Source organism: Diachasma alloeum, unplaced genomic scaffold (genome assembly GCF_001412515.2).
Source record: "Diachasma alloeum isolate Michigan unplaced genomic scaffold, Dall2.0 Dall_scaffold_00884, whole genome shotgun sequence".
Lineage (NCBI taxonomy): Eukaryota > Metazoa > Arthropoda > Insecta > Hymenoptera > Braconidae > Diachasma > Diachasma alloeum.
The window spans coordinates 329,113-356,407 of NW_021681005.1; the positions used below are offsets into that span (position 1 = coordinate 329,113).

At 37.6% G+C, this 27,295-nt stretch overlaps 1 protein-coding gene across 1 annotated transcript in view; it reads right to left on the reverse strand.

Moving 5' to 3' along the window:
* The window catches only part of LOC107045180, a 59,166-nt gene that overhangs the window by 17,261 nt on the left and 14,610 nt on the right, over positions 1-27,295 (reverse strand). The window contains exon 2 of the mRNA XM_015267340.1: positions 3,542-3,645. Coding sequence (XP_015122826.1) covers positions 3,542-3,645 — 104 coding nt within the window. The remainder of the gene's footprint in view (positions 1-3,541; positions 3,646-27,295) is intronic.

Genomic DNA, 27,295 nt, shown 5'->3' on the forward strand with positions numbered 1-27,295 from the left:
TCAGAGCATATCGCCAAAGTGGGCGCTTGTCATGTACACGTCTAACGTATGAGTTGAGTGGTAGTTATGAAATCACAGGTGAAATCGATTCTTATCTCGTACAAAAATATACCAGACGTTGGTCGGAAACCAGAGGCGATGCAAAATGATCGATCGCTAATCGATCGAGTGACCCGAATACTTATAGAAGAAAACGAGTTTCGCTTCAGTGATTGGAGTTTTGAGTTCAAGTTCATGAAGTTGAAAGAATGAAAACATAATTCTCGTTTTATCATTATTTATACAAATGCCGAGGGAATTTCACATTGAAATTTTCATTCAATTTTGATTTTTAAAACACGAATAGGAATGATGAATTTCCAGATTTTCCTCTCAAACAGAGGAATTATCGTCGATTCGTCATGCAAATGAGGTAGTTGATTGTGGCCGGCTGTACATATTCGAATGATGGGAGACGAAGCGCGAGACATGGTTTCTTGTCAAACCGGCGCGCGCAACTTGTGCACGCGAACGCGCGTGCCTGGCGTTTGCTGTTGCCCCTTCTCGCTATATACAAACCCCCCTCCCCCCGCCCTATGTTATAACGTGCATTCACTATAAGGAGAACTTGAGGCGGTGCACCAGTCTCAGTCACTGAAGTTGCACGCTTCACACAGCGTATGTGTACACACATATTCCCTCAACGTGGTGGCCTAGCATGGAATTTCCTCGAGGCGTTATGCAAGCGACGTCACGCGGTATCTACACAGTAGCATCAACATCTGGTTAAGGAATTGCATGTCCCTGTCATCGTGCGATTCTTTTTACACCCGTGTGAAAAACCATCTACCTTATCCACATCAATGCGCGTCGGCATTAATCTGCTGCTTTATTGCAAAGTTGATCCTCAGTTTTGCCGCGATCAACTCTCGGGGTTATTATAAAAGTTTTTTCTGTCACTCTGCTGTGAAGTTTCATGAGCGAAAACGTCGCTCACTCACGTCGCGACAAAATAGTAGGGGAGAGTGGGGCAAAATGAAACAGCCCAAAAACGACTATTTGAGGCAATTCAAGCGAAATAGTATATTACACGCCCGAGCCTTGGAAAACAGTTCACCGTTCCCCACGTGCAAGATTGCCTTCCGAGCCGAAGGCGAGGATGGCAAGCACGTGGGGGAGAGTGATATGTTTTCCATGGTCAGGTGTGTATATTAATTTTCGTGTCGAAGGACCTGAAAATTTTCTATCCATTGATGTCATGGATATCTCCCAGATATCCTCCACAAATAAATCAGTAGCGAAGTGGTAAAAGGAGATAAGTCGATTTTGACTATTGAGCAGTTTTCAAACAGTATCTCGGAATCTAAGGGAGATAGCGAAATTTTTGTTATAACTTATTTTGTGGAGCCGATTGAATGCTACAATAAATGTAATTACGAAAATTTCGCTATCTCCGTTAGATTCCGAGATATTGATTGAAAACTGGTCAATAGTCAAAATTGACTTATCTCCTTTTAGCACTTCGCTACTGAAATATTTCCCATTGAACAACATTTGACTCCACGATTACCTTTTGTACGGTAAAATTTGCCGAGATTTTCTAGATGATTGTTCTCCAACTTTTCTCTCCGTGTAGCTGACGACTTGACGCCTTTCTCCTTCGAATAATTCGATTTGCTACTCACAACAAGTCCGAAACCCAGATTGTGTCAGTTGTAGTTGACGTACTTAATAAAACATGTGGGGCCATTCAGATATTATGTCACGTATTTTTTNTTTTTTTCTTTTTTTTACCCCCCCCCCCCTCCCCTCTTAGTCACAAGCCCTCAAAAACATCGATTCCCCTCACTGCTATAGTAATTTTCATAGTTTTTTCATTGAATTGAATTTAAAAGACAAGAATAAGACAACGAAGAAAAAGGATCACTTGGACATTCAAATCTTTGCGCGACGTTCTTTAAATACTTTGTAACGTATTAAATTCTTGTCATCATAGCATTCTGAAATTCCTCTTTATGAATCTTTCGGATAGTTCGAAGAACTGGAGACCTCCATTTTTTTTGTGAAAGGGGACGCGAACAAAATTGCATTTGTGATTTTCGGGATCGAGAATGCAAAAAAATAGTGAGTGACATCACAACTGGGGCATCCCTTTCTTCGTTACCAAGCTACAAGCAGTAAATTTCAGTTTAATTATTCCGAGAAAATGAATGAAAAAACAGGAAAATGCAGAGGAATGTCTCCTTGAATTGAAGATCCCTTCGAATTTTCGGGGAATTCCTTCAAAATTCCTGGAATTGCAAGAATTTTAAAGGCATTCCCTGAAAATTCATGGGAATTTGACAGTGAATATTCATTTTCACATAAAAATTCATGTAAATTGTGGAATTTCTGGCTATCTGGCGCTAACAAATTGGAACTTTATGTGAATTTTCAGAGAAATTTGAAATTCCATTGAACCCCTCCATTACCATTCCATTCTTCCCCTTAAATCGAATTCAAGATCTTTTTTTTTTAGAAAATTCAGCCAGATTGTTTCAAACGTGAGAGACCTCATTTTGGAGGAACCTCTCTTAGAACCACCTCCTTCTAAATCACTCATCAGAGAAACTACGAATAATTATACAGTTGTGATTGGTTCACTCGAAGCAATTGTCACTTTTCTGATTAATTCGATAATTTATGTATCATCCAGGAATATCCATATCCAGTATCCAACCGCCCACAAATGTTACACTGCCTAACATATTTTTCATTACCCCAAATGTCAATAACCACAAGAGAATATTATACATGCACCCCATATCAGCAGAGTTCGCGGTGCTAGTCCCTTGAAAACAATTTCCGTAATGAATTTGAGAGTAATACAGACGACCACAAGAGAGGAGCCCAAGAATTTTAAATGAAATATTTTTCGTTTCGTTTCGGCGAACCCAAACCGATTGCGATTCTGATCGAAATCAATCGCGATATTAGTATTCACCCCATCCACTCAATTGTTCTGTTCCACTAACTCGATTTTCCTCAATACTTCTCCGTAACTAATTCGGATTCACCATTGCTGCTCATCAAGCACACACGCATGGGATGTGGTAGAGCTCGTCAATATGGATCACGATATTGTAATCGATCAATGATGCTATACGCGGATCCATTGGCTTCAATGGCTCGCCACTTTTGCAGAAGTGGGTAATTGAGGTTTCAGTAAGGCTATCGTTATTTTACGAGTACTGCATACAACGGAATGGGGAAACCCTCAGGAAAATATGTGGTCACATTGAGCTCGATATCTTTTCATTGCCAATGCCGCATCCACTGCAAGTTCCACTTCAAGATCCACTTCAAGATAAATTAATGCGGAATAGCTACTCAATTAGCGATTAATTTTCAATAACCCGGGGATTTACAAGCATTTCAACCGGTCAGCGTGAATTAGTAATTGTACATGAGAATCTATAATCTATTTTCAAAGTGCGATTATGAAATTAATCGTAAATGATTGCGTATTAATACATGATTCCTATTAGTTTGTGCCAATGACACGTGAAAGTTAATTACTTACGGAGCCGTAGAGCAGACCACAGGAATCCATGCAGAGATAGAGACAAGTAGCAACGCCCTGTATTCGTAGTTGCCCCCGAGACACTGATGTCCTTTGGAATATTGCTGAAATCAGAAAGGGGAATGATATTGAATTACCGATTAATGTTTCTGCAAACAGGTAAAGGTGGAAATTTTGCGATAGTATTTTGATATGAGTTGCTTACTGAGCATGTCTTGTGGCAAGATGAATGGAGGATTTATCCGAACAATTTACACTTTATGAATATCTCTGGAGCATTTAAATGTGGATTTCATCACAAGGCCAAAAAAAACTTTTATGCCACTCATGCCTGAAACCGGCTGGATTACACACTCGACGCTTCGCGTCTCGTGTCTAATTCAGCCGGTTTCAGGCTTCGTGACATAAAATTTTGTTCAGTACTTGTGGGGAAATTTCGTCCTTAACGTGTGTGGTTACATCACTCGCCTTCGGCTCATGCTGTAAACCCCACACACGTTAAAGACGAAATTGCCCCACACGTGCTGAAATATACTATTCCGAGGAATATGACGTTGCAGCCCGAGCCGAAGGCGAGGGGTCCAATCATATGAGCTAGAAAAGTTTTTTTAGGCCGTGTGAAGAAAGCATTTAACACACGAGTTTAACGTTCCCTGTTTTTAGAAGCGTAACGTACTCTATTTATTGAAATTAATGTTTGAAAAAGTCATACATTTCCACTGAAGATTGTGATAAGAGTCTTGGAAATATGTAACAAGTTACATTTCCTTTGACATTTCAAGGAATTTTGTCATTGAATATCATAATTTCATGAAAAATCCGTGGAAACTGTAAATTTCAGTTCAATTATTCCTAGGAAGTTGATGAAAAATCTGGAAAATTCTGAGAAATCTCTCCTTGAATTCGCGACTCCTCTGAATTTTCAGGGAGTTACTTCGAAAATTCCTGGAATTCCAAGAATTTTAAAGGAATCCCCTGAAAATTCAAGGGAACTTGACAGTGAATATTCATTTTCATTGAAAATTCATGTATATTGTACAATTTCCGCTTTCGGGCCTCTAAAAAAATTGGGTCTTTACTTGAATTTTCAAAGAAACTTGAAATTCCATTGACTTTTTCCCTTTAAATTGAATTCAGAGTCGTTCTCCGGAAAATTCAGCCAAATTTTTTTACCAGTGCACGTTTCAACGGAAAATACTACAAACCCGGTGTGAGGGAAGAGGCCGAACGGAAAACTGTGCTTATGTAGGCGTTGTGTACTGTAGTGAGGGTTCCGTTCAAACGATCGATAGAATCAAAGATCGAAGAGATAAAAGAGGATTGATGGCATCGGAAGTTCAATCAAAATACAATTGAATTTTCTAGCGAATTCGTAAGATTGTTCTATGTAGTTCGTTCGCACCTGCAAGTACGGGATACACACATTTAGTTCGTAAAATACTCGGATCATTAACAATTAAAGCAGAGGACTCTAATGTGTAATGGCTGCCGTATGGCTGATGCAATTCAGTTGAGAGGACTAGGGGAGGGTGTGCCTGTACCGCCCACCTAAGGGGAAATGCCAGTTTTATAATTTATATTTCAACTTGAGTATAAAAAACGTATTTGTGACACTTCTTTAACTATTGAACTCGTTATTCTGGAAGTGTAGACGCCTAATTCTCCTTAGAATCCACAAAATTGATTGAAAATAAAAGAGAGAGCCTATTGACCGGCCCTACCTGCCGTCGGGTAATACCGCTCGGCACGATTCCAATGCCGCTCATAGGGTTTTGCGTGTATCGCTCGCGCCGCAACCTAACCTGTACTCGAGTGCTGTCGAGCAACTACGTGGCCGATCCTATGAGCGGTATTACCGGCTCCGCTCGGCGTCAACAAAATTGTTGATAATTATTGACATGAGTGGAGTTTTGAGTTCGAATTGGTCTCAAATTACGCACGAAAGTACCACGAATCGAATAATCACAGTTTAATATGAGAATTCAGCGTTTGAAACTATCAAAAATCTTAATTAAAAGTCCACAAATTTTGCACTGTAAAGACCTCAAAACTTCGTTACGTGTTTTTTCATATTTAAAGTGGTAAATAAAGTGAAATTTTTCCGACAATCACATCCTATCATCAAATTCTTCATGATCAGGAACAGAAACAAATTTTCAAGTTGATGGTTGTGGAGAAAATCGGGTGAGCAGTATTATCCGCTGAGCGATACAGGCACACCCTCCCCTAGACCGATGGTTTCAACTACGCACGTAGTTACAGGAATAACGCCACCGGATTGGTCGAAAATGTAACGACAGCGCCATCTCTCAAACACTGACATAGGAATGAACCTCAAGTTGTAACTATAAAGTGTTGTGAATGAAAAGGCACTTTCCGTTTACTGTTGTAAAGGTTATGAAAAGTGTCATTTTCTGCACAAATATCTGTAAACGAAAAGGGACTGTTGTATCGAGCGTAAGGGGTACTTATAATTATAATAGGTTCTAGGCTTGAAGGGATAAATCCCACCAATGGTTTATCGGCATTTAAATCTGAGTGATTATAAAGATTTTACGACTCTTGTACGCATCGGAGTCCAATTCAGGTCTCATCTGTGCAGTCTCAAAAAGCCTCCTAAATAATACATTATTTGTATTTTATCACTTGGACATCATAATCCAGTTACACTGGCAAGTGCCACGTTGACAATGCTGTATGTCCAAACATTCAACAATAATGCAATTGACCGCATCTGGGGCATAACAGGACTTTTCCAAGCATGTGTTTAAAAAAAAATTCAGTCGATGGTTTTCTGCACGCAATTGCATGTAATGATAAAACGAAAGTTAATTTAATTGTTGATCACCTCTACTGATCTATTGAGCGGAGGAGCAGAACCTCATTATTGAAAATATTACCCCGCAAAAAAACCTAACTTGTTGGTATTGATGAAACTCTGAAAATATTCGAGCTAAAATGGCATCGGCACATCATTACATACAAAAGCATTATCAATTCTGAATCGTAAGTCTGTCTTTCGTAAACTGTTTGCCGGATGAATACAAAGATTCATATGTCCATCCAACAGTCTATTCCTTTTCACGTAATAACCATCACAGTGTTTAAAGATTTCCTAAGAAAATGATCAACAGCATCGCCGAACAAGAGGCACTTTATTGACTGATAGTTCGATGTCGATGTCTAATAATCGTATTCATCATTTTTCAAATTGAAAGCTGTATAAGTATGAAGATTTATATACGCATATTTAGAATCGATAGCTCTCTCTTTGAGAACTTGGCTGTCTCATTTTCCTGATGCTCAGCAGTTAACGACCCCAGTTGTTAATGAACTATGACTGTTCTAATTAGTTTTAATCGTTTCGTGGAGTTCTCCAACCCGCAAATTGCCAAAGTTTTTCAACTTGTGGTTAAAATTTATTCTTCAACAAACGAATGAAGTTGCTCGTAAAGGTGAGAAGCTGAAAGTTCTTCTGATTCATTTATGCAATTCCTATCAATTTATGCAATTGAGTTTCATTGAATAGTTGCTGAAAACAAATGAGCTTTGGAATTTCAGACGTTTTTACTTCATGGTGTAAAGATAATCGTCATGCAATATTCATTAGTGATTAATCAAGAGAAATGAGGCAGAGGCCTGGAGAGCGCAATCAGGAATTCAGTAGAGCCACTCCGTTTATCGTGGATTTACGAGTGTATCGAATATTGAAATGTAAAAATATACGAATTGAGAGGAATCTGGAATAACAGGGGTTTACTCAGCAATTATAATAGGGTAATTCCTTTATGAATTTTGCAAATGATTCTCAAAATTTCAAGTATTTCGTCGAGGCCATATTTGAGATAATAGAATAAATAAAAGTGTTTCACTCGCCTTCGGCGCGCACTACACACCTCCCACGGGTTAAACAACACTTTTCCCACGAGTGTCGAATCCTATTTTTCATCAAGATGTATGGAAAATGCCATTTCCGCACGCGAAACGTGCGTAAAATTTCACTTTACGTACAAGTGATGAAAAAGCTTTAGAGCCCATTCACTGCAAAAACAACGCGTTTGACAAGCATCTGAATTTCACATGTCAGACAGAAAACAGACGTCTGAATCATAATAAATATCTGAAATTCGTCAAAATGTCTGACAATTTCAGATACAACTTGTGTCAAACAAAGATTTTTTTAATCTGAAAAGATTCAAATATTCCCTTTCAAACATTTTCTACGTCTGAAATTTCTTCATTTGTAAGCCATTCAGACATTTGATTCTTTAGAGGTATTGTCTGCATCAGACAGCTAAGCCCTTTCGGACAGAAAAATTTCAAACACATCGTTTGTCTAGTATTTTGATTTATTCTCGTGCTTTTTTCAGCGATTTTTGTTTTATCCCAAAAATTTTGCAAAATCGAACCCCACAGGGTAACTTTTGAGCCTCCTCTCCTCTTTGTTGAAAATTCATTTGAAAATTCTAGCTGCATATGCATATGGCTACCACATGGTTAGAAAAAAATGAAATTTCATGGACAGTTGACACTGAATGCGATTTAGGGGGAAAAAAATCATGAAATTTCAGGTTTCACTGAAAATTCTGCAAAATTCCAGAATTTTAAGCAACATAAAGACAAGAGTTCCTTAATTTATTTGAATTTCCAATCTAATATGAATATTCCGTGCAATATTACATTAAATTTTCTGTGAGATCTGAAATTTCATGATTTTTTCTCCCTAAATCGCATTCAGTGTCACTGTCCTGAAAATTCAAGAATATATTTACCGGAATTTTCTGGTTTACTATTAATCTCAGGGAATAATGGGATTGAAATTTAGAGTTCTCTTCGATTTTTCCACGAATTTGTGAATTTTCAATGACGAAATTCCTTGAAATTTCAGTGATAATTAAATTCGATAAAAATTTCCAAAAAGTGTCCCGGAAATTTCAGACAAAAGTTTCTAACAGTCGATCGCAATTGGTCTTCAAACGGAGTTGTCTGAAAATGAGACATCTTTGCTCGATTCAAACCCTTTTTGTCATCTGAAAAATCTCTGCCTCCAAATGGCCTCCTCCAAAGTATTTGAAAAATGTCTACCAAAACGTTTGGAATTCACACATTAATTTTTGCAGTATAGCACCTTGCAAAACTTTTACTATCTGTAAGAGACTGAGGAAGTACCTTATAAAATCATTCAATGGGTTCTACGAGTACATTACCTACTTTGCGGAGCGTGTGCAGTACGTGGAGAACATTTCAGTAACGAAATGGTAAAACGGTATAAATCAATTTTGACGATTGACCAGTTTTCAATCAATATCTCGGAATCTAAGGGAGATAGCAAAATTTTTGTTACAACCTTTTTTGTGGAGCCGATTGAGTGCTACAACAAATGTTATTACGAAAATTTCGCTATCTCCCTTAGATTCGGAAATATTCCTCAAAAACTCAATTGGGAGATGTCGACTTAAATCCTCTACCACTTCGCTACTGATTTAAACCACGGAACTTCACCTTAATTCTCACTTCAAATTCTTCAATTCTCACAGTTCATCAGAAAACATCAAAGAGTTGACTCGATGCTTCGCGTGCCCCAATATTATTTCAAGCGTTCACAAATTTCAAACAAAACTGATAGAATGTTGCCCCGAAGAGAACATAGGGTCATACAGACCCGTAAGAATTATTCAAACTCGTAGTTCGTAAATCTCAAGCACTGTCGCGAAAAGGCCAGTAACCCTGGGTTATGTCACTTGGTCGCGCCGTCTTCTTCCTCGGCCACAAACAGAAATAGACACCGGTGCTGTTCTTCATGCGTAATAAAGTATGTCTGTCCTCTTTGAGAGGTGCCTCATGTCTCAATAGTCTTTGGAGATCAATCAGAAAGGTGCGATTGAGTCATCCGGAAACTATCCCTTCTCAATGGAGTAAAATTAGACTCCCGATATCACTTTGATATTCCGGTGTCATCATAGTCTCTAATAATAATGATCATACATTCCAATATCCACATCCCCTCCACCGATTCATCTGTATATTACCAAGTGTGATATATACACTTATCTCCTTATTCTACTTAATAACAGAAATCTTCACAAAATGCATTTCTCTTGGGTACTCTAAAACATTTTATCTGCATTATAATCGGTGGAATTCATCGAGACGCTTCCTAATATGAAATTGAATTACCCTATCAAATGCACATATTACTTTAATTTAATCTGCATCCGCAAGAAACGGCACAATCGCTACCCTTCAACATTCTGACATTATGCAAATACCCGGAGCAGTATTATAATCTTATTCACACGGTAATATCAGTATCGTCACGCATGGACTAAAACAGGGTACTTTCTCAGTACAGTAACAATCTTCGTACCAATACATACCGGGATGGGAGATATAATAGCCTGGAGCATAAAGTAGAGACTCGAGAAAATCCAAGTATGGTATTCAGCATCACAAACGATCCGACATGTATGAGATACCGATCTCATCCGAGCTCCCGACTAATTTGTGTTGCTAAATGGCCTGGCACAAGTCGCGCCAAAACATTCTGCATAGAGATCATTCTAATCTCCGTGTGTTCTTCCATTTTGACTTTTTGCACGAGAGATCCGAATATGTAAATTACGTCGCTGAAGGAGTTTCGCAAACATTCAGCGACCCCCTAGACCTTCGGCCTCGGCCCTCTACCAACAAAATCTCAGGACATCTTATTCTCCTTTTCTGGTTTCATTCGAAAGCGAATGTACGATTGTACGATGTGTGGCTCAGCGTGGCGTCATGCATCGTTGAGGCCCGCAGAGGATGAGGAGAATGAAAAAAGGAATCACACTTGGAAAAGGTATGAGCACAGTTATAGCCCTTAAGTCAGGAGATGTAATAAACGCTGATTTAGATGGCCCATCAGTGTCCAGTGGTATGAGGCATAGTGACGTTAAACATTCGTCCCCGGGAGAGTGTCCCTTCCCGGGTAGAAATTCAACCGGTGATTCAGCCGCAACTCGGCTGAGCGCGAGCTCAGCCTCGGCTTGCCGCTTGACCTGAGTTCACGCCGCGACAAGCCGCTCCATACCGGCTCACAGTCAAACGCTCATCAGACGGCATAACCCGGCACTTGAGTTTGAGCTGTGGCTCAACGCTTAGAACTTAGCTCCGATTGAGTCGTGTCGTTTCGAGTGGAGGGTGGAATAGAATGATATTATGCATTTTTAGAATATCGATTTAAAATTTGAATACTTTGGAAAATCGTTGTCTTCTTACTATAAAAAAAAATGGAATTCCACTGAACTTTCTATAAATTTTGAAATTTACTGATTTTTCCCTCTGTCATCGAATATACTGTGACTCGCTTCAAAATAACAACCCATGAAATTTGGCTTTCTTCCTCACAGTGCGGAGATATATGGAAATGAGATAGGGAAATGATATGAGATAGGGAAATAGAGTTGAATTTTTTCGATTTTTTTGATTGCTCCAATTAATAAATAATAATTCTCAATCATTACGACTTTAGATCGTTTATTTTACTTTATTGAATGAAGAACAATGTTAACGTTTTTCAAGTGATTATTTTTCTTGATTTTGTTTGTTGTATTCGCGAGAAAAAAGAAAGTTTTGACTACGTTTCAGTGAATTGTTCTACCTTGTATTTTCAGATTAATCCCATTCGATTAGTTAATATCACGTTATTTCTGATGAGCTTGTGATTGTTCATCTGAAAAAGCATGCCATCTTCACATTTATTCGATTGTTTTTTCGCTCAAATCACGATGCCATCGGACCTGTCAAATCATTATTGAGGTTAAGTATACTGGGATTGAGTAATTGGAGATGAACCTGAGGTTGAGCAGTGGCCATTCAACTAAAGCCCGGCGAAGCGTTTCGCGTAATAGTCTAACGCTGGGCTGTGAGCGCGTGACGCGGCTCAACCTCGGGTACATGTGACACGCGTGGAGTTTATCCCAAGCTGGGGTGGAGTGGCGTATTTCTAGCTGGGATACGGGTTCCGAGCCGAGCTCGAGCGGCGTGATTTCTACCCGGGTTGGGATCATCTAACAATATTCGTCAGAAGGAGTATTTCAAAAATATTTGCAAGATGAATTTTCTGAATTTGATTCATCAAGGAGTGAAAATAAAATCGTTTTATCGCAAGTATTTTAAAATCTCTTAGAGGCTGGAATTGTTCGTCTGCATAATGTTGCCACCTGAACTGTCGACGTTTCAAAATAATCAATTGAATTGGATTGACAACATAATATTTCACACCAAGGAAAAAATATCGGAAAAATTATCGGGCTGGTACGGAAAAAGGAACGCCACCGGAAACATTCGTATAAATCGGAAAGAAACTGACATTAATACGGGAAAAGGAGTGTTCTGCACCGTGAAATTTCTGGGGCCACATTGTGGTTATTCGCAAGCTAGTGAAATTAACTCAATTTATGTCTATAATTTATCCGATTACATCAATATGTTTTTTTAAACTAAATTGAAACAAAATATTTTCTATTGAACCTAGAGAAAACAAGCAGGAGTTCGAGCCTTTTTGGTAGAAGCCATCTGACCATTTCTTTGTGTGTTATAACTCTTTTTCTTTTTGTCATTTTTAAGAATTACATTGGTAGAAATGACCCAAAAATTATCCTACTCATTTCTATCCCGAAATTTAGTAAAAATTAATATATAATGATGAAATTTTATTCTACGTTAGAGAAATTTTATCCTGACGCATAATAAATTTTACCCTTCCAGTCCAATAATTTTTATGTAGATAACAACGAAAATTCTAGAACGGTTGGTAAATTTTATCCTACCGGTACGATAATTTTTACTCTACCGGCACGGTAATTTTTATTTTTATTAGGATAAAATTTCTATAACGTAGAATAAAATTTGATCATCATATATCAATTCTTACTAAATTTCGGGAAAGAAATGAGGAAACGATGACTCAGGATGCACTTTTATAGAACGGTAGGATAATTTTTATCAAAAATTTCTCTCCGTGTGGAAACCATTAAATTTTGTCTCTGCGAATGACATTTCGCTCCTCGATTATGATTCACATATTAAAATTTGCCGTGATTTTCTGGATAATTATTCCTCCCTTGTCTCTGTGTCCGCAAATTAAGAATGAACTATGAGTGCCGATCTCACCCTGACTCACTTTACTTTAATATTATCACTTGGGTGGATCTCATTATACATGTATACACGTGTAATAATCACGAGTTATCCAACTCACAGTAGCTCGCGGTATGGAGTCGACCCCGGCTATGTTAATGCCCCGCTGTTCTGCAACGCGTTGGTCGACGAGGGATCATCTTCACAGAATCTCCTGATCCCCTACGCCCCAGCGCGTGTTGAAGATCACCCAGGGAGGTCGATCTTAATCCGATAATCTATTACAAATCCGTTCTCTCCTTGTCACCAGTCTCCTATCATTTTCCCATTCTGGACAGCTTCTTCGTGGAGTCTTCCCCATGCGTTCTTAATTAATTCACTTTCCTGTAGCTGATTGGTCGTTAATAGATGATTATTCATGGACTTGACACCGAACTACCCACCTCCTAAAATCCGTTCTGCCCCGTGTGAGTTGACCAAACCATTTACGAAGCGAAACCGTTAGCCCATCTGATGAACCACAAATTGGGATGTATCCGAGGAAAGATGAGATCAATCTACTGAGTGAACCAAAAATATAAAAAATGTCAAAATAAAAGGAAACATTGAGGAATCACGAAAGAAATTACCTACACGATTTGAAATATAATTTACCTCCCGGGTCCAATGAATAACGATCATGTTGGGCAATCAGAGTGTCTGTTATTCCTCCCTCCTTTTGATTTGATTTTATTTCAGCTTTATATGTGCTCTTATTGAGCACCCACCCCCGCACTCACTTATTCGTGTTTTACCCCGGCCACCTACTCGTTATGTCGATCCGTCTTGTCGATAAACACCGAGTGATTTAGCATTCGTACGTGCGGTCGAAAGAACTTGGGCCAATGGTGAAGAATAAAAAAGTACGAAACTTTTCAGACTAACTAAGCACCAGAGGCATACATTACTCCGATGAGTTAACCCTCGAGTTTAAAAAACCATCCTAAAAACCGGATACATCGCTTCCAGTGCATTATGTGGTGTGAAAAATACTCACAGTCGATAGCCAACGAGGGACCATTAGTGTCTCGATCAGAACTGAGTTGCATTCATATTGAAGTCAATCTTCATTATTATAGTCATCTACTTGATTATGTTGGGAGATAATTAATTTCGGAGCAGCTTACAGGATTAGTGTTTCAACACTCGCCGAGAGATTATGAGCCCGTCTCGAAAAATTTCGTAGGTTTACCTAATTTGGCCAGGAATGGTCGGTTGAAAACCTAAAAATTGCATGCGGCGGGGGAAAACTGAATATCTTGATTGGTGTTTGAAGAAATGCATTGTTGAAAATTGTCGTCTGAATTTTCCGTGCCAAATTGCGGAAATTTTTATTGTGTTCAAGTTCCACTGAAAATTCAGGAAATCTTGTCATTGAAAATTCAGAATTTCGTGGAAAAATCAAACCGCACTGTAAATTTTCGTTCCATTTTTCCCTGAAAGTGAATAGAAAACCAGAAAATTCTGGTAAATATTTTCTTGAATTTTCAGGACTATGACCCTGAATGGGATTTAGGGGGAGAAAAATCATGAAATTTCAGATTTCACTGAAAATTCAATGTAATTTGACACTGAGTATTCATATTAGGTTGGAAATTCAAATAAATTAAGGAATTCTCGTCTTTATGCCGTTTAAAATTTTGGAATTTTACTGAATTTTCAGTGAAATCTGATTTTTATACTTTTAAATCGCTTTCAGTGTTACTGACCTGAAAATTAGTAGTCAACTGTCCATGAAATTTTCTTTTCTTTTAACAGTATACGTTTTTACAATCACTTTGGTCTGTTTAGCGAGAATAGGTGAATAGGCCAAATACCGACAAAAATGCACTTATTTACGGAAAAAAATATAATTGAATTCAGTATATTTTATAACAGAATCAAGTGTATGCATAAACCTGATTCAAGAATAAAATATACTTAATTCAAGTATATTTTATACTCGGATGGGGGATGGATGTTTCAATTGGAGGATGATTATTTCGTATCGGTCTGGGTTGTACCAAATGCTGTCAAGTGTAATATAAGGGTTAGTCACCAAGTCTGGGACTATAAAGGGCAAAAAGTGTAGATTAAATAATGAGGGTAGGAATATTAGAGGTAAAAACTGAGGGCCTGAATGTAAAGGTGAAGGAATGAGGGTCAGAATATTAGGATCAAAAAATTAGCGTCAGAATATAAAAGTAAAAAAAGTGGGTATCAGGCAATGAGGGTCACATAAGGGCTGAAAACGGTGATCAAGCATAATATGACCCATATTTAGACCCTCATTGCCTGACACACATTTTTTTTATTTTTACATTCTGACTCTAATGATTTGGCCTAATATTCTGACCCTCATTTTTTTAACCTCCACTTTTTGACCCTTACATTCTGACACTTAGTGCCTGACTCTTATATTGCACTTAAGAGGGCTTGCTACAACTCGGCATGATACAGAAGAAACATCTGCGAATTGAAATAGCCATCCCCCACTTGAGTATAAAATATACTTCAATCAAGTATATTTTATACTCGAATCAAGAATAATATACTTGAATCAAGTATATTTTATACTGAATTCAGGTATATTTTTTTCCGTGTTGTTCGTCGAATTCTTCCAAATTCTTCATAGATTCACAAAAATTTTCAGTCGTTGGACTTTAAAATACTTTTCATCAATTGTGCGTAAAATGAAATAGAAGTTGCATACTCAGTCATTCATTTGAGTTGAGACCAAATTTTTGGACTCGAGAGAAAAAGCACATGAAACACCAGGATAATTTCATTAATGAGGATAATGATCCGTCATTATAATATTTCTATTTTCCGACGGCTCCCGATAGAGCAAATCAAAGTAGTATCATCTTTAATCGATTCGATACCATCAATCGATCAGCTTCTCATGGGCATATTGCTATCTGCAGTTACTTTTCTACCCTGATTGTATGCAGGTATGAAAGTTAATGTGATGTCCATCGTTAAAGTGAAACGCAACTTCATCATGAAACATGGAAATATGAAAAAAAGTATTTACCACTTTGGGTCTAGTGGTTGTGAGGTTAAGTTTTTATCCATAGAAATTGGTACCCAAGGTGCGTCTCAGGGCTCCATCACCGCACCTCTTCAGATTCTCCTCTTTCTTAATCCCCATTTCACGTATTCAATATACTTTGTATTTCAGAACCGGTTCGCTGTAAAATTGATTACGTTCTGGCCATTTGTGAAAATCGAGGTGACAATTTGTCGTCAGCTTCATTTTATCATTGAAAATCATCATTATTAATTATCTGTCGGCGCTCTCCAGCAAGCGCGAAGTGGATAATTTTACATGCCACGCACGTTCACCAACACCATCAGTTTATGTTTCACTGGAATCTTCTGGAACCAATGCTTTCCCCGCGATAAATTAGCATCGCGGATAATCACAGTTGAGCACCCGTCCATTAATGTAGAGACTGATTTCATTCAGTGGAGATTAACAATCACGGTTCACAAGTCTGAGGGGGAAGTTCCAATAGCACTTGGGCCCTGGGATGAAACGATAACTGAAGTGATGGCTGGGCAGAGGGGAGGGCGAGGGAATACCCATTCCAGTATGCAGTGAATTATTTTTCAAATTTTTCACCATCTCATGGTGTGAAACGCTTATTGAATTGAAATGATTCATTGTCCTTTCACATGTAGGAATTGTAAAAACGAAAGTGTTAACAATTCTGTTTTCATTCTCCGTTAATCCCACTGTCAGAAAATAAGATGCAAATGAAGAAAATATCCTGAAATAAACTGAAATATATTGACTCGACTTTCACCTTTCGAGTGAACCATTTGTTAATAGTTAACGAATCTCGTTGGGAATGAATAACTCATTCTATCAGTGCGATCAGTGACATATCAAGTCATTTTTTCGCATGCCCGAGGTAGCTACTTAGTGTGTAGATTTGTCGAAAGCCAGCAGAATTTTCTAGCGAAAGCACTAGCTTTTACTATGGAATTCCTGCATTCTTACACAATGAGAATTTGTTAATTTTTTTTTTAATTTGCCGCACTATTAGAAAACAAATTCTTCTGCATTCTCAATCTATTGAAAATTGAATTGTATGTGATGTTCAATTTTCACGATCAGTTTCGAAATTCAAGCTTTCATTGAAAAGTCAATGATTGTTTAACATGAAAACCCCAATTGTTTTGAATTTTTAAGATGAATGCGAAATTTAGTGAACTCTTTCATATGAAATTCAGTAGCGAAGTGGTAAAACAGTTTAAGTCGACTCATCTCCTAGTTGAGTTTTTGAGGAATATTTCCGAATCTAACGGATATAGCGAAATTTTCGTAATTACACTTGTTGTAGCTCTCAATCGGCTCTACAAAAAAGGTTATAATAACAATTTTGCTATCTCCCTTAGATTCCGAGATATTCATTGAAAACTGGTCAATAGTCAAAATTGACTTGTGCCGTTTTACTACTTCGCTACTCAATTGAATTCAACCTCACAACATCGAAAATTCAGTTGACGCTATGACTGAAATTTCAAGAAATTTCTAACAAGGCAGGTGCCACTGTAAATACGCTCATAACGTATGGGCGCAACCCCATTTGTCCATCAAAAACCGGAGGAAAACATCGGCGACAAGAAGTAAAATATGAGGAACAATGTTTAGTACTGTTTCTTTTTCTCATTCGAGAAAGTGAATTGACTCTTTATCAGACGAACGAGATATTCAAATGGTAGGTGATGGAGCCGACATCTAGGAAAATAACGCAAGGAATAGATAGTGCTGTTTGGCCGTCTGAGAACGGCGTCTCGACTTTGAGTGGCAAACTTGAATCGTACTGCGGTTTACTCCTGTGGTTGATTCTCGTTTCACTAAGTTTTTCTCACGCTAGTTCTCAGTTGAAAAGTTGTACTCGAGAGAAACATTCACATTTGTACATACAGAGTAGTGGAAAATTTGGAGGGACAATAATTATATGTTGTTACTCCCACTGCGCGCAGTATTTGAATAACCTCTATTCTTTCACTAAGGGAGCAGATACACTGTAAGAAAGGAAATTAAATTTCATGGACATTTGACTACTAATTTTTATAAGAGTGACATTGAATTCGCATTAGGGAGAAAAATCGTCAAATTTCAGATTTTACTGGAAATTTAATAGAATTCTAAATTGTTTAGCAGCAGGAAAACTAGAATTCCTCAGCTTACTTGAATTTTCAATCGAAACACGAATATTCAGTGAATTCCGCAGAATTTTCAAGTAATTGGAAATTCCGGCATATATTTACCTGACTTGTCCTGATTCGGATCAAAATTCATGAAATAATTGAACTGAAATTCACACCTTTCACTAGTTTTTCGATAAAATTTCGAATTTTCAATTACGAAATTCCTTTATATTAGAATGAAATTATAAAGCGATAACATTTTTCGTAAAGTATACCGGAAATTTCAACCGAAAATTTTTAACGGTGTAGAAAAAAAGACACGAGAAAAATAAGTTGTTGAATTATGACTATCAGGTGAATAACCTGGATTCTTCGAAGAACTGAGAGAGTACAACGGATTATAAACCGAGGCTTCTGTTATTTCATCAGAGGTAGGACAGATTTATATTGAGAGAAAAATTGACTTTTAAGAGAAACATTTAGCTCTTTATTCGAGAAACATTTTTCCTGTATTCGATCCATTTGGTTCGTTATCTATGTAGGACCGATCAAGTAATATGTCATGGGAAAAAATCAATCAAGTTTTAGTATAACAGTATAAATATATTGTTATGGAATCGAATGGCTCAATCTACGTTCTTCACCTCTTCTGTAAAATAAAAGAAAATTGATGATCACTCTCTGTGACCGAAAACTGAGTAATCGTAGGAACTGATTGATCATCGGATATGAGTTCTGCAATTGGGAGTGGCACTTCATCTCCTCCCGGGAGTACTAGGGCATAGTATAAACGAGAGTTATCCGAGTCTTTAAATGCTTGAATGATTTGCCCTGTTGTATCCAGTGTAGCGTAAAATTTTTTCACAAGACCTCATGGGGTCTTTAGTTATATTAAATATTTTATTTGGGACTCTGGATAAAAAATTTTGAAGGAATGATTTCGATGATTTTTTGATGAAAATAACTATTTCGTTTATTCGTAAACAAATAGTATATTTCGTAGCGAGTGCAAAAAAGTGTTTTTTGGCGAGTGGGAAGTTTATATCACGAGCCGAAGGCGAGTGATATAATCCCACGAGCTAAAAAACATTTTTTCACGAGTTACGAACAATATTTTTCGTCACAATGTGGCGGAAATTGGACTTTTAGGCACGTGGAGCGTCCCGTAAAGTTCACTTTTCGTCACAGCGTGATGAAAAAGTCTTTTCATGTAAAAAGCGCAGTCCGACACTCGCTGAACTAAAACAATATAGTTCGGTTTGGCTTCGCCTGGGGCCTCCAACTTCACACTCGTGAAAAAACCGTCCCACTTGCATCGAAATATATTATTACGCACTCGTATCAAAATATACTAAATATCAATCTCGTATCTATACCCGTATATAACAAATCCACAGAATAATGACAAATATTATCAAAAATATTGAAGACAGAGACAGGAATGAATGGAATATATCCAACTTTATTACTCCAACTTTCACTAGTCGATTTCACACATGAATTGACTTGCGCATGTTGGATAATTTTCACTACTCCATCTTTTACGATTATAAATATTCTCGACAACAGCTCGAAGCTCGACGACAGGTTGCCTGGAATTTAGACGTGATATAATCCCGAATATTCTAACCTTGAACCACACTGAGAGAAAAATCTGAAGTTCGATTTACAATAAGAAAATAGTTGAGGCATTTTGGTGAACGATACGATTTTTTTTGTATGCGGCACATAACATTATAGTAACTTCACAAGCGTAATTTTTGCAAATCAAAATGCAGTTAAACTAACCAAAGTTCAAAAGTAACCACGACAAATCTATCGTGAGGAGAACTATAAAATAGTTGCAATGACTACATTCCATTGTAGTAATTACTTTTCCGGCCATAGTTACCCATGAAAAATTGTTGAGTACTTTTTGACTATAGTTCGATGGTGATGGAATATAGTCAGAAGAATTATATTTCTCTCAGTGCATATCTCAGGGTAGGGGTCAACAGCCTGTTAGAATTCAGTCCACTTCCTTTGATTATCACATTGGGATCAAGATCATCCCCTCAACCAGGCCGATTACCCCGACGATCGAACAACTCCAACATTTGATGAAAAAAAAATCCGTGGTAAACTTTCTGCAAGTAATACCACGAGAGCTTCAAAATTATCGAGCAATTCCCGATAGGTTCGTTTGTGTGCAGGGAACCTTGAGGGAATTACTCGGTTAATTTTGAAGCTCGAGTAGTATTCAGGAGGGAATTTTTCCATCCAAATGTCGGCCAAAAAATTGCACCATGAGACAAAATCCATCTGACAGTTCCAACCAGGGGTTCACTCAACCACGGAATTTTTTGTTTTCCACAAATATAATCAACATGAAAAATTATCAGTTGAATTATCAAAAATTATCAGCTGAATATCGTGTTGACTGTATGAAATAACAGTCGAATAGTGCAATTCTATTGGCTGACATTTGGATGAGGAAAATTCCCACTGGAATTTGCACCAGACGTCAGGAGAAATTCGTTAAAATTCACTCTGAAGTGGGATGCATTCATTTGAAATACCACACCTTTTAACTCAAGTGCTGAAACGTTTTGCTGCTTGAGATATAACACTGGTTGAGAGATAATTCCACTTGGTTCGAAGTACACCAAGAAGTCGTAAACGAAACGACGCACTTGAGCACGAGAACTTTATGTTATGTGCTCACCAGAAAATCAACGCCACGTGGCCGTACTTTTCCATTCTCATTTTTCCGGCGTTCCTCTAATTCTGTAATAAATTCTTAACGCTGTTTCGCAGTTGCGCGCTTGTACAAAAAGTCGGCCCCAATACATCTTCTCTTGTTTTCCTTTGTTATTAATGAGACGTTTGAGAAAAGTGGGAGAATAAACATATTAATTGTGAGCGTGAGGGTTTAAATAAAGAAAAAACTAGATCTGTGGTTTATGGCCATGTAGCGAAGTTTATCAAGACATCCCTGGGGTTCAAGCATTTATTTTTGTATTTTTTTCCCTCCTGTTTTGTTTTCTCAACTGTGCCGGGGTCCTAATACCAATCTGGGCTATCCTCTAAATAACAACTCAAGACAATCCAAAAATTTATGTTCATCCTTGAAAAAAAGTTATCGGAAGTATGTAAATTGAAAGGCTCGCGTGGGCATCCGCAGAGATGAAAATGAGAGGAAATAAAGAATATAAAAAATCATAGTAGGGAGTGCAAGGCGCCAGAATCGTTGATTTGAAATCTCCTCGTGTGGCGAAGACGTCTTAATCTTAGTAATAAACGAGGGCTTGTGCCTCGAAGCTTGGCCATCCAGAAGTGGAACTTGCATGGTTAGTGGGTATTCTCGATAACTGAGTCCTGAATTTTTGACGAGGTAACGATATACGAGTGAGAAACATCCGTGCAAGATAATGAGGTCAGTACACTGAGAGAAAAATCGATACACTAATCTTGCTTTATATAATTTGAGATGTCCGTTTCTTCGGGAATTAATGGAATGTTTTAGAAAGTTCAGGAAAGGTCCAGAACGGTCGGGAATCCTCTGGAAAATTTCGCGGATCGTCTAGAAACATCTCCAATTTTTCGGTGCAGAATGCTCCAGAAAACTCTGGAATGTGCTAGAAATCCTTAGGAGTCTCGCGATTAATCCAGAAGCTAACGCCTCGGAAAATCATGAAATGTTTTAGAAAGTTAGAAAAAAATTGGAAAGTGATACACTGTTAAAAAATTTTCACTGACATTTCCGGTAAGAGTCTTGGAAAATTCCAACAAGTAACATTTCCACTGGAATTTCAAGGAATTTTGTCACTGAAAATTGATAATTTCATGTAAAAATCCGTGGGAACTGTGAATTTTAGGTTAATTATTCTGGAAAAATTAATGAAAAATCAGGAAAATTCAATAGGATCTTTCCTTAAATTCAAGATTCCTCTGAGTTTTCAGGGAATTCCTTCAAAAATTCCTGGAATTCCAAGAGTCTTAAAGGAATTTCCTAAAAATTTAAGGGAATTTGGCAGTGAATATTCATTTTCACTTGAAAATTCATGTAAATTGGGGAATTTCCCTCTTCCTGCCGCTAAAAAAATGAGACTTTACATGAATTTTCAGAGAAACTTGCAATTCCATTGACTTTTTCCCCTTAAATTGAATTCAAGGTATTTTTCCAGAAATGTGAGAAATTTTTTTAACAATAGTCTAGAACAGTGCAAAATCTTCTGGTGAGTTCGGTAATAGTCTAGAAAGCTCTGTGTTTCCAAGCTTTGATTATTCCTTCTAGCATATCCCAAAACTTTCAGAAACTCCGTAAAAATTTATAAAAAATTATAAAAACTTGATCATAAAAATTTAAAAAAAACATAAAAACAAAAAATTGGATTAAACTTCATCAGAAAACGATTCCCTGAAGCACGAAATTCTCATTCTCAACTTTGTTTATGTTCAAGTCACGAACACTTCACCGAATTTTTCCACTGTCTAACACATTACGCGGAGTTCGTATCCTAAGCGATTTATCCTTATGAGAAGACATATTTGGCGCAAGACATTGATTTTGTGATATTTCTCTTAGTGTACAACAAACAAACTACAGTGAGAAATAACAAAGAATATTGCAAATTTGATGAGTTCGGTGTTCTGTTAATTTCCTTGGCATAATTCCCAACATTTGTATACAGTTTATTCAAGCGTTAAGAATCCCCACGTCTGGGGAAAATCTGGAGTTTGTGGTTGCGGGGGAGGGCTAATTTGGGGGCGATTCAAGTGTATCGTTGAAAATAGAATGGAAATTCTGACCGAAATTTAGTACGACAGTTGGAGATCAACTGTCCTACTAAATTGTGATATCCCCCAACCGGTCCAAGATAATTTCATTGAGTCGTGTCGGAATTGGAAATACCGATTTCCCAGAACACGGGATCGAATTCAGTAGCAAAGTGGGAAAATGATATAAGTCAACGTAACTTCACAATAAACTTCTTGACAAATATCTTTGATCTCAAGGGCAATAGACGTAGTTTCATGGAGAGATTTTTTGTGGGGAATGATGAGAGCTATAAAAAATATCCACATAAAATTTCCAACTCCTTTGTGCCATTGGATTTGTCCCAAAAGCTTGATCGCGCAGTTCACCAGGAAAAAATTGTAGAGGAGGAAATTGTATTCACCCAAATAATTGGATCAAATTGATCTGATCAGGCGATTATAATTAGATCTCACCAGGAACGAGTGAACTCCAAATGCAAATAAACATGAGTCAGTTCAAACGAATGATTTCCGCAAAGCACACTGCAGAATCCGTTACAGATGTGTGATCTAATTGTGCTAATTTCGAAAGTAGCTGTCAGCACTTTGAGGCAAACTACATACGTATATTAGAAAACCATAAACATCTGTAATTTTCCCTCTGTTAAGAAACAAATTGTCCCACGATAACTCGATTTGTTTCATCTTCGGCTTTCTCACTGCGTACGACAAAGTACCTTTAATGATCCTGCAGTCCAGGTCACGTTATCCACATTGCGCAATAAACCCCATGTTCTACCTGCTCGACTTTGCAGATTGTCAACACAATAAGGCTTTCATTACCGTGTCAAATTGACATTTGTACTAAAATTTTTGAAAAGACTGATGATGCTGAACGGTTTTTCCAAAATATTACACTAAATTCAGTTCCTATCTTTCGCTTTAATGACTTCACTATTTCTACGTCGTTTATGACTTATGCTTGGTCGACAACCATCGTCCCCCTTTCTGTTTCTACATGGAGAGACATTCTTTAGAAAGATTCTAGTACGGGTACTGGACAAAATCTCAGTTCACCGGCTACACTGCTGAAAATTTTCGTCTGAATTTTCCGTTCCAAATTCTGGAAATTTTTATTGTGTTTAATTTCCACTGAAATTTCAGTTGAATTATTCTGTGAAAGTTCCGTGAAAAGCAGAAAAATTCAGAGAAAATGGAAAATTCATGTCATTTTGTTTATGAATATTCATATTCCATTAAAAATTTAATCAAGTCGTGAAATTTTCATCTCACGCTCACTGAAAAGAATTATTATCATATTTTCTATGAAATTTCAAAAAATTTCTAACAGTGTATGCAAAATTCTAGTGCTGTTAAGGCAAAATTTCTGGGAATTTCCGATAAAGTTTCCGAGGATTTTTGTGAAAATTTCATATGAGAGCGGGGAAAATTAACGTGCTACTCAAAAAAATTTCCAGTGGAATTTTTCCCTGGTCGTTACTTTGCTAGCATTCGATTTTTTTAGAGAATTTTTGTACGGGTACCTGAGCCCCGACCATTGATGTTGGAGATCGCATGAGCTTCCGGTTTATCTAAAATGTTTCTACCGATTATTATTTCACGAGTTTAGCTCGGAATTCGGTACGATAAAAACTCGCAACGTCAATCTAATGTAATCAATCAAAACCGTTATTTCCGTGCGGTCCGAAAGAAGTCTCTAAAAACTCAAGTATGACTCAAAACAGCTCATCACTGACGAGCTGTTGTGTTCTCAGTCACTGTGGCTCTCACCTATCCACATCCACACCATTAAGTTTTTTTCCACGGATCTATCAATTACCTCTAGGATATTCCTATACCAATGCTTTGCAAGTTATGAGAAAAAAAATCCCCAGAATGGATGAAGAATTCGCAATTGTCATTCAGTTTTATACACAGTTAACAATTTTTGGCTGAAATACTCGGTCCACTTATTTGAAATTTTCATCATATTGTAGTCCCACTGAAATTTTTAGGAATATATCGTCATTGGCAATTCCAAATTTCATAAATAATTCAATGTAAATGGTAAATTTCTGTTTGATTATTCCATGAAATTGAATAGAAATGTGGAAAATTCAGGTAAATATATTCTTGAATTTTCAATCAAAAATTCAGCGGAATTTGGTACTGAATATTCAAGTTTAGATTGAAAATTCAAGTGAGATCGGGAAATTCTCCCTTTTCTGCTGCTTAAAAAATTGAAATTTCATTGAATTTCCCGAGGAATCTGAAATTTCATGATTTCATTCTCTCTAAATCGTGTTAAATGGCACTCTCGTGAAAATTACTAGCTAACTGTCCCTGAAATATCAATTTTTTCCGACAGTGTAACGCCGGAATTTCAAGCTCGCGCGGTGCATTCATACCCGCCGTAAAACTAAAACTCTCAACCATTTAGCAGACAATATCTGTCGACGTCAGTGCGTTCCAGGTATCAAAGTAGATGCCACAGCCCTAACCATCATGTCTTCCACTTAGTGAAATTTTCATTAAATAAACTCGGCAGGTTGCGGGACGTAATGAACTGTGGTGCATTAACTTCTTTCTGACATTCGCATCATAATGGCATTTTTTCTGATCCAAGGTGCGAGACAAACGCTTGTGATATTTCCCCAGGGTAAACAGCCGGAAAAAACGTTCTAGAGTTCCGTTCACTCGTTAGTTTAAACGCGGTTTGAGGGCGGCCGTGATAAGAAAAAGTGGACAACCGAGTTGAATCCGGTGGCTGCTGGTGGAAGATGAGAACCGAAGGGAAAAATGCTGTATAAAGCCAACAAATGTCTTCCCGTGAGTCTTGTACAGCTCATGTCGATGATGCACCAGGGATGCTGAATGTGATGGGCATTCGCGTGTCACTCTCTCCTTCCGTTTTTTTGCCCCACTGCAATTCCCTGTCATATTTTCTCCGACGTTTATCGCTCATCTGAGAATTATACGTACACAAGCTGTAAACCCATTTAATAGAATAAATGAAAGAAAATAATTGTACACCGAAGTTCTTCGGGACTCTTGATGATGTTTACGTCTAGAGAGGTGGATCTTTCTTGTCAATTGTTTTGACAGATTCCATGTCATAAGGTTTTCCACTTCCTCCATTCTGTAGAGTAGACGTGAAATGTTGTGATAGCTGTTACATTCAGCGCGTAGGATGATAAATGGGAGATTTCTAATCCCCTTCTCGGTCGTTTAGGCATTTCAAGCGTTGAGTCTGTTGGTGACAGGTCCTCGATGAGCATAAAATGCTTTGTAATGTACGCCTACAGTCTAGGTCCTAGACATCACAAATGACATAAACACGGGATAAATAGTGACTGATAAGGCTTTTCAGTCATGTTGCACACGTGGAACATAATACAAAGTCAATGATCCTAGAGGAAAATTTAATACATTTTAAGCGTATTAAACGCGTAAAGCGCATTAGAGTGTTTAAAGCGCGTGAATACTGGGAAAAATCGCAATCGACCGTCTGTGAAAAATTTTAGTGCTGTTAAAGTAAAGTGAAAGGGACTTTCTGGTAAATATCGGGAATTTTAGTGAAACATTCATTTACTTACGAAGAAAATTGACGCGCTACCCGATTAAATTTCCAGCGCATAGAATTTTTCTAGAGAATTTCTCTGAGTGCACCATACGGGAATTTGAAAGCCTTCGGTTGATGAAAATAGTTAGCAAGCGACTCTTAATATACCATGGGGTGCCTAAAAAGTGGCGCAAATTTGGGACCCAAACGAATTTAGCTCGTACGGCAAGCAAAAACGTCTTTTACGCCACTCATGCCTGAAACCGGCTGGATTACACACTCGACGTTTCGCGTCTCGTGTCTAATTCAGCCGGTTTCAGGCTTCGTGACATAAAATTTTGTTCAGTACTTGTTGGGAAATTTCGTCCTTAACGTGTGTGGTTACATCACTCGCCTTCGGCTCATGCTGTAAACCCCACACACGTTAAAGACGATAGTGCCCCACATGTGCTGAAATATACTATTTTGGCTTTAAAATGCTCCTCGCACCATAATTTTCATCTGATTTAAACTTTTTTTTTCAATTATCTCAATGACATCATAGTAAAACGTATTTTTTTCAGTTTACTCCTTTTCAGGTTCTACATTGATTACCAATCAACCTCACCTTTTCCCAGTGTTAAACGCCTGTTATGTACTACTTTATTGTTCAACTAGTCAAAATAATGCTTTTTATACGGTACGCAAAGATGAAAAAAATGAATATCGTGTTGCTAGTCCGTAAAGTTCCTCTTTTCTGCGTGCACGTGTAACACATTCTATTTTTTATCGAACTATACTATTCACTATCATATAATTGAGATAATTGAAAAAAAAATATTAATTTTTGATCAACAGAATTTAACAAACTTTTTGAAGAAAAAAGTTTGAATCGGATGAAAATTGTGGTGTGAGAAACACTTTAAAGCCTAAAATACCAAAAATGCCGTTTTCCCGTGATGTACCGGCTACAATGGGTTGAGTTCACAATTTTTCTCCCTTTTTAGGTGCCCCATGATATGTGAAGAGTTGCTCGATAACTATTTGTATCAACCGAAGACTTTCAAAATTCAGTATGGTGCTCCCTTAATGATCTCTTGACTGTTGCAAATTGATATCTATCATTCTTGTAATAGAGAAGATCGTTTGGAATTTCAATCGATGTTGACCTG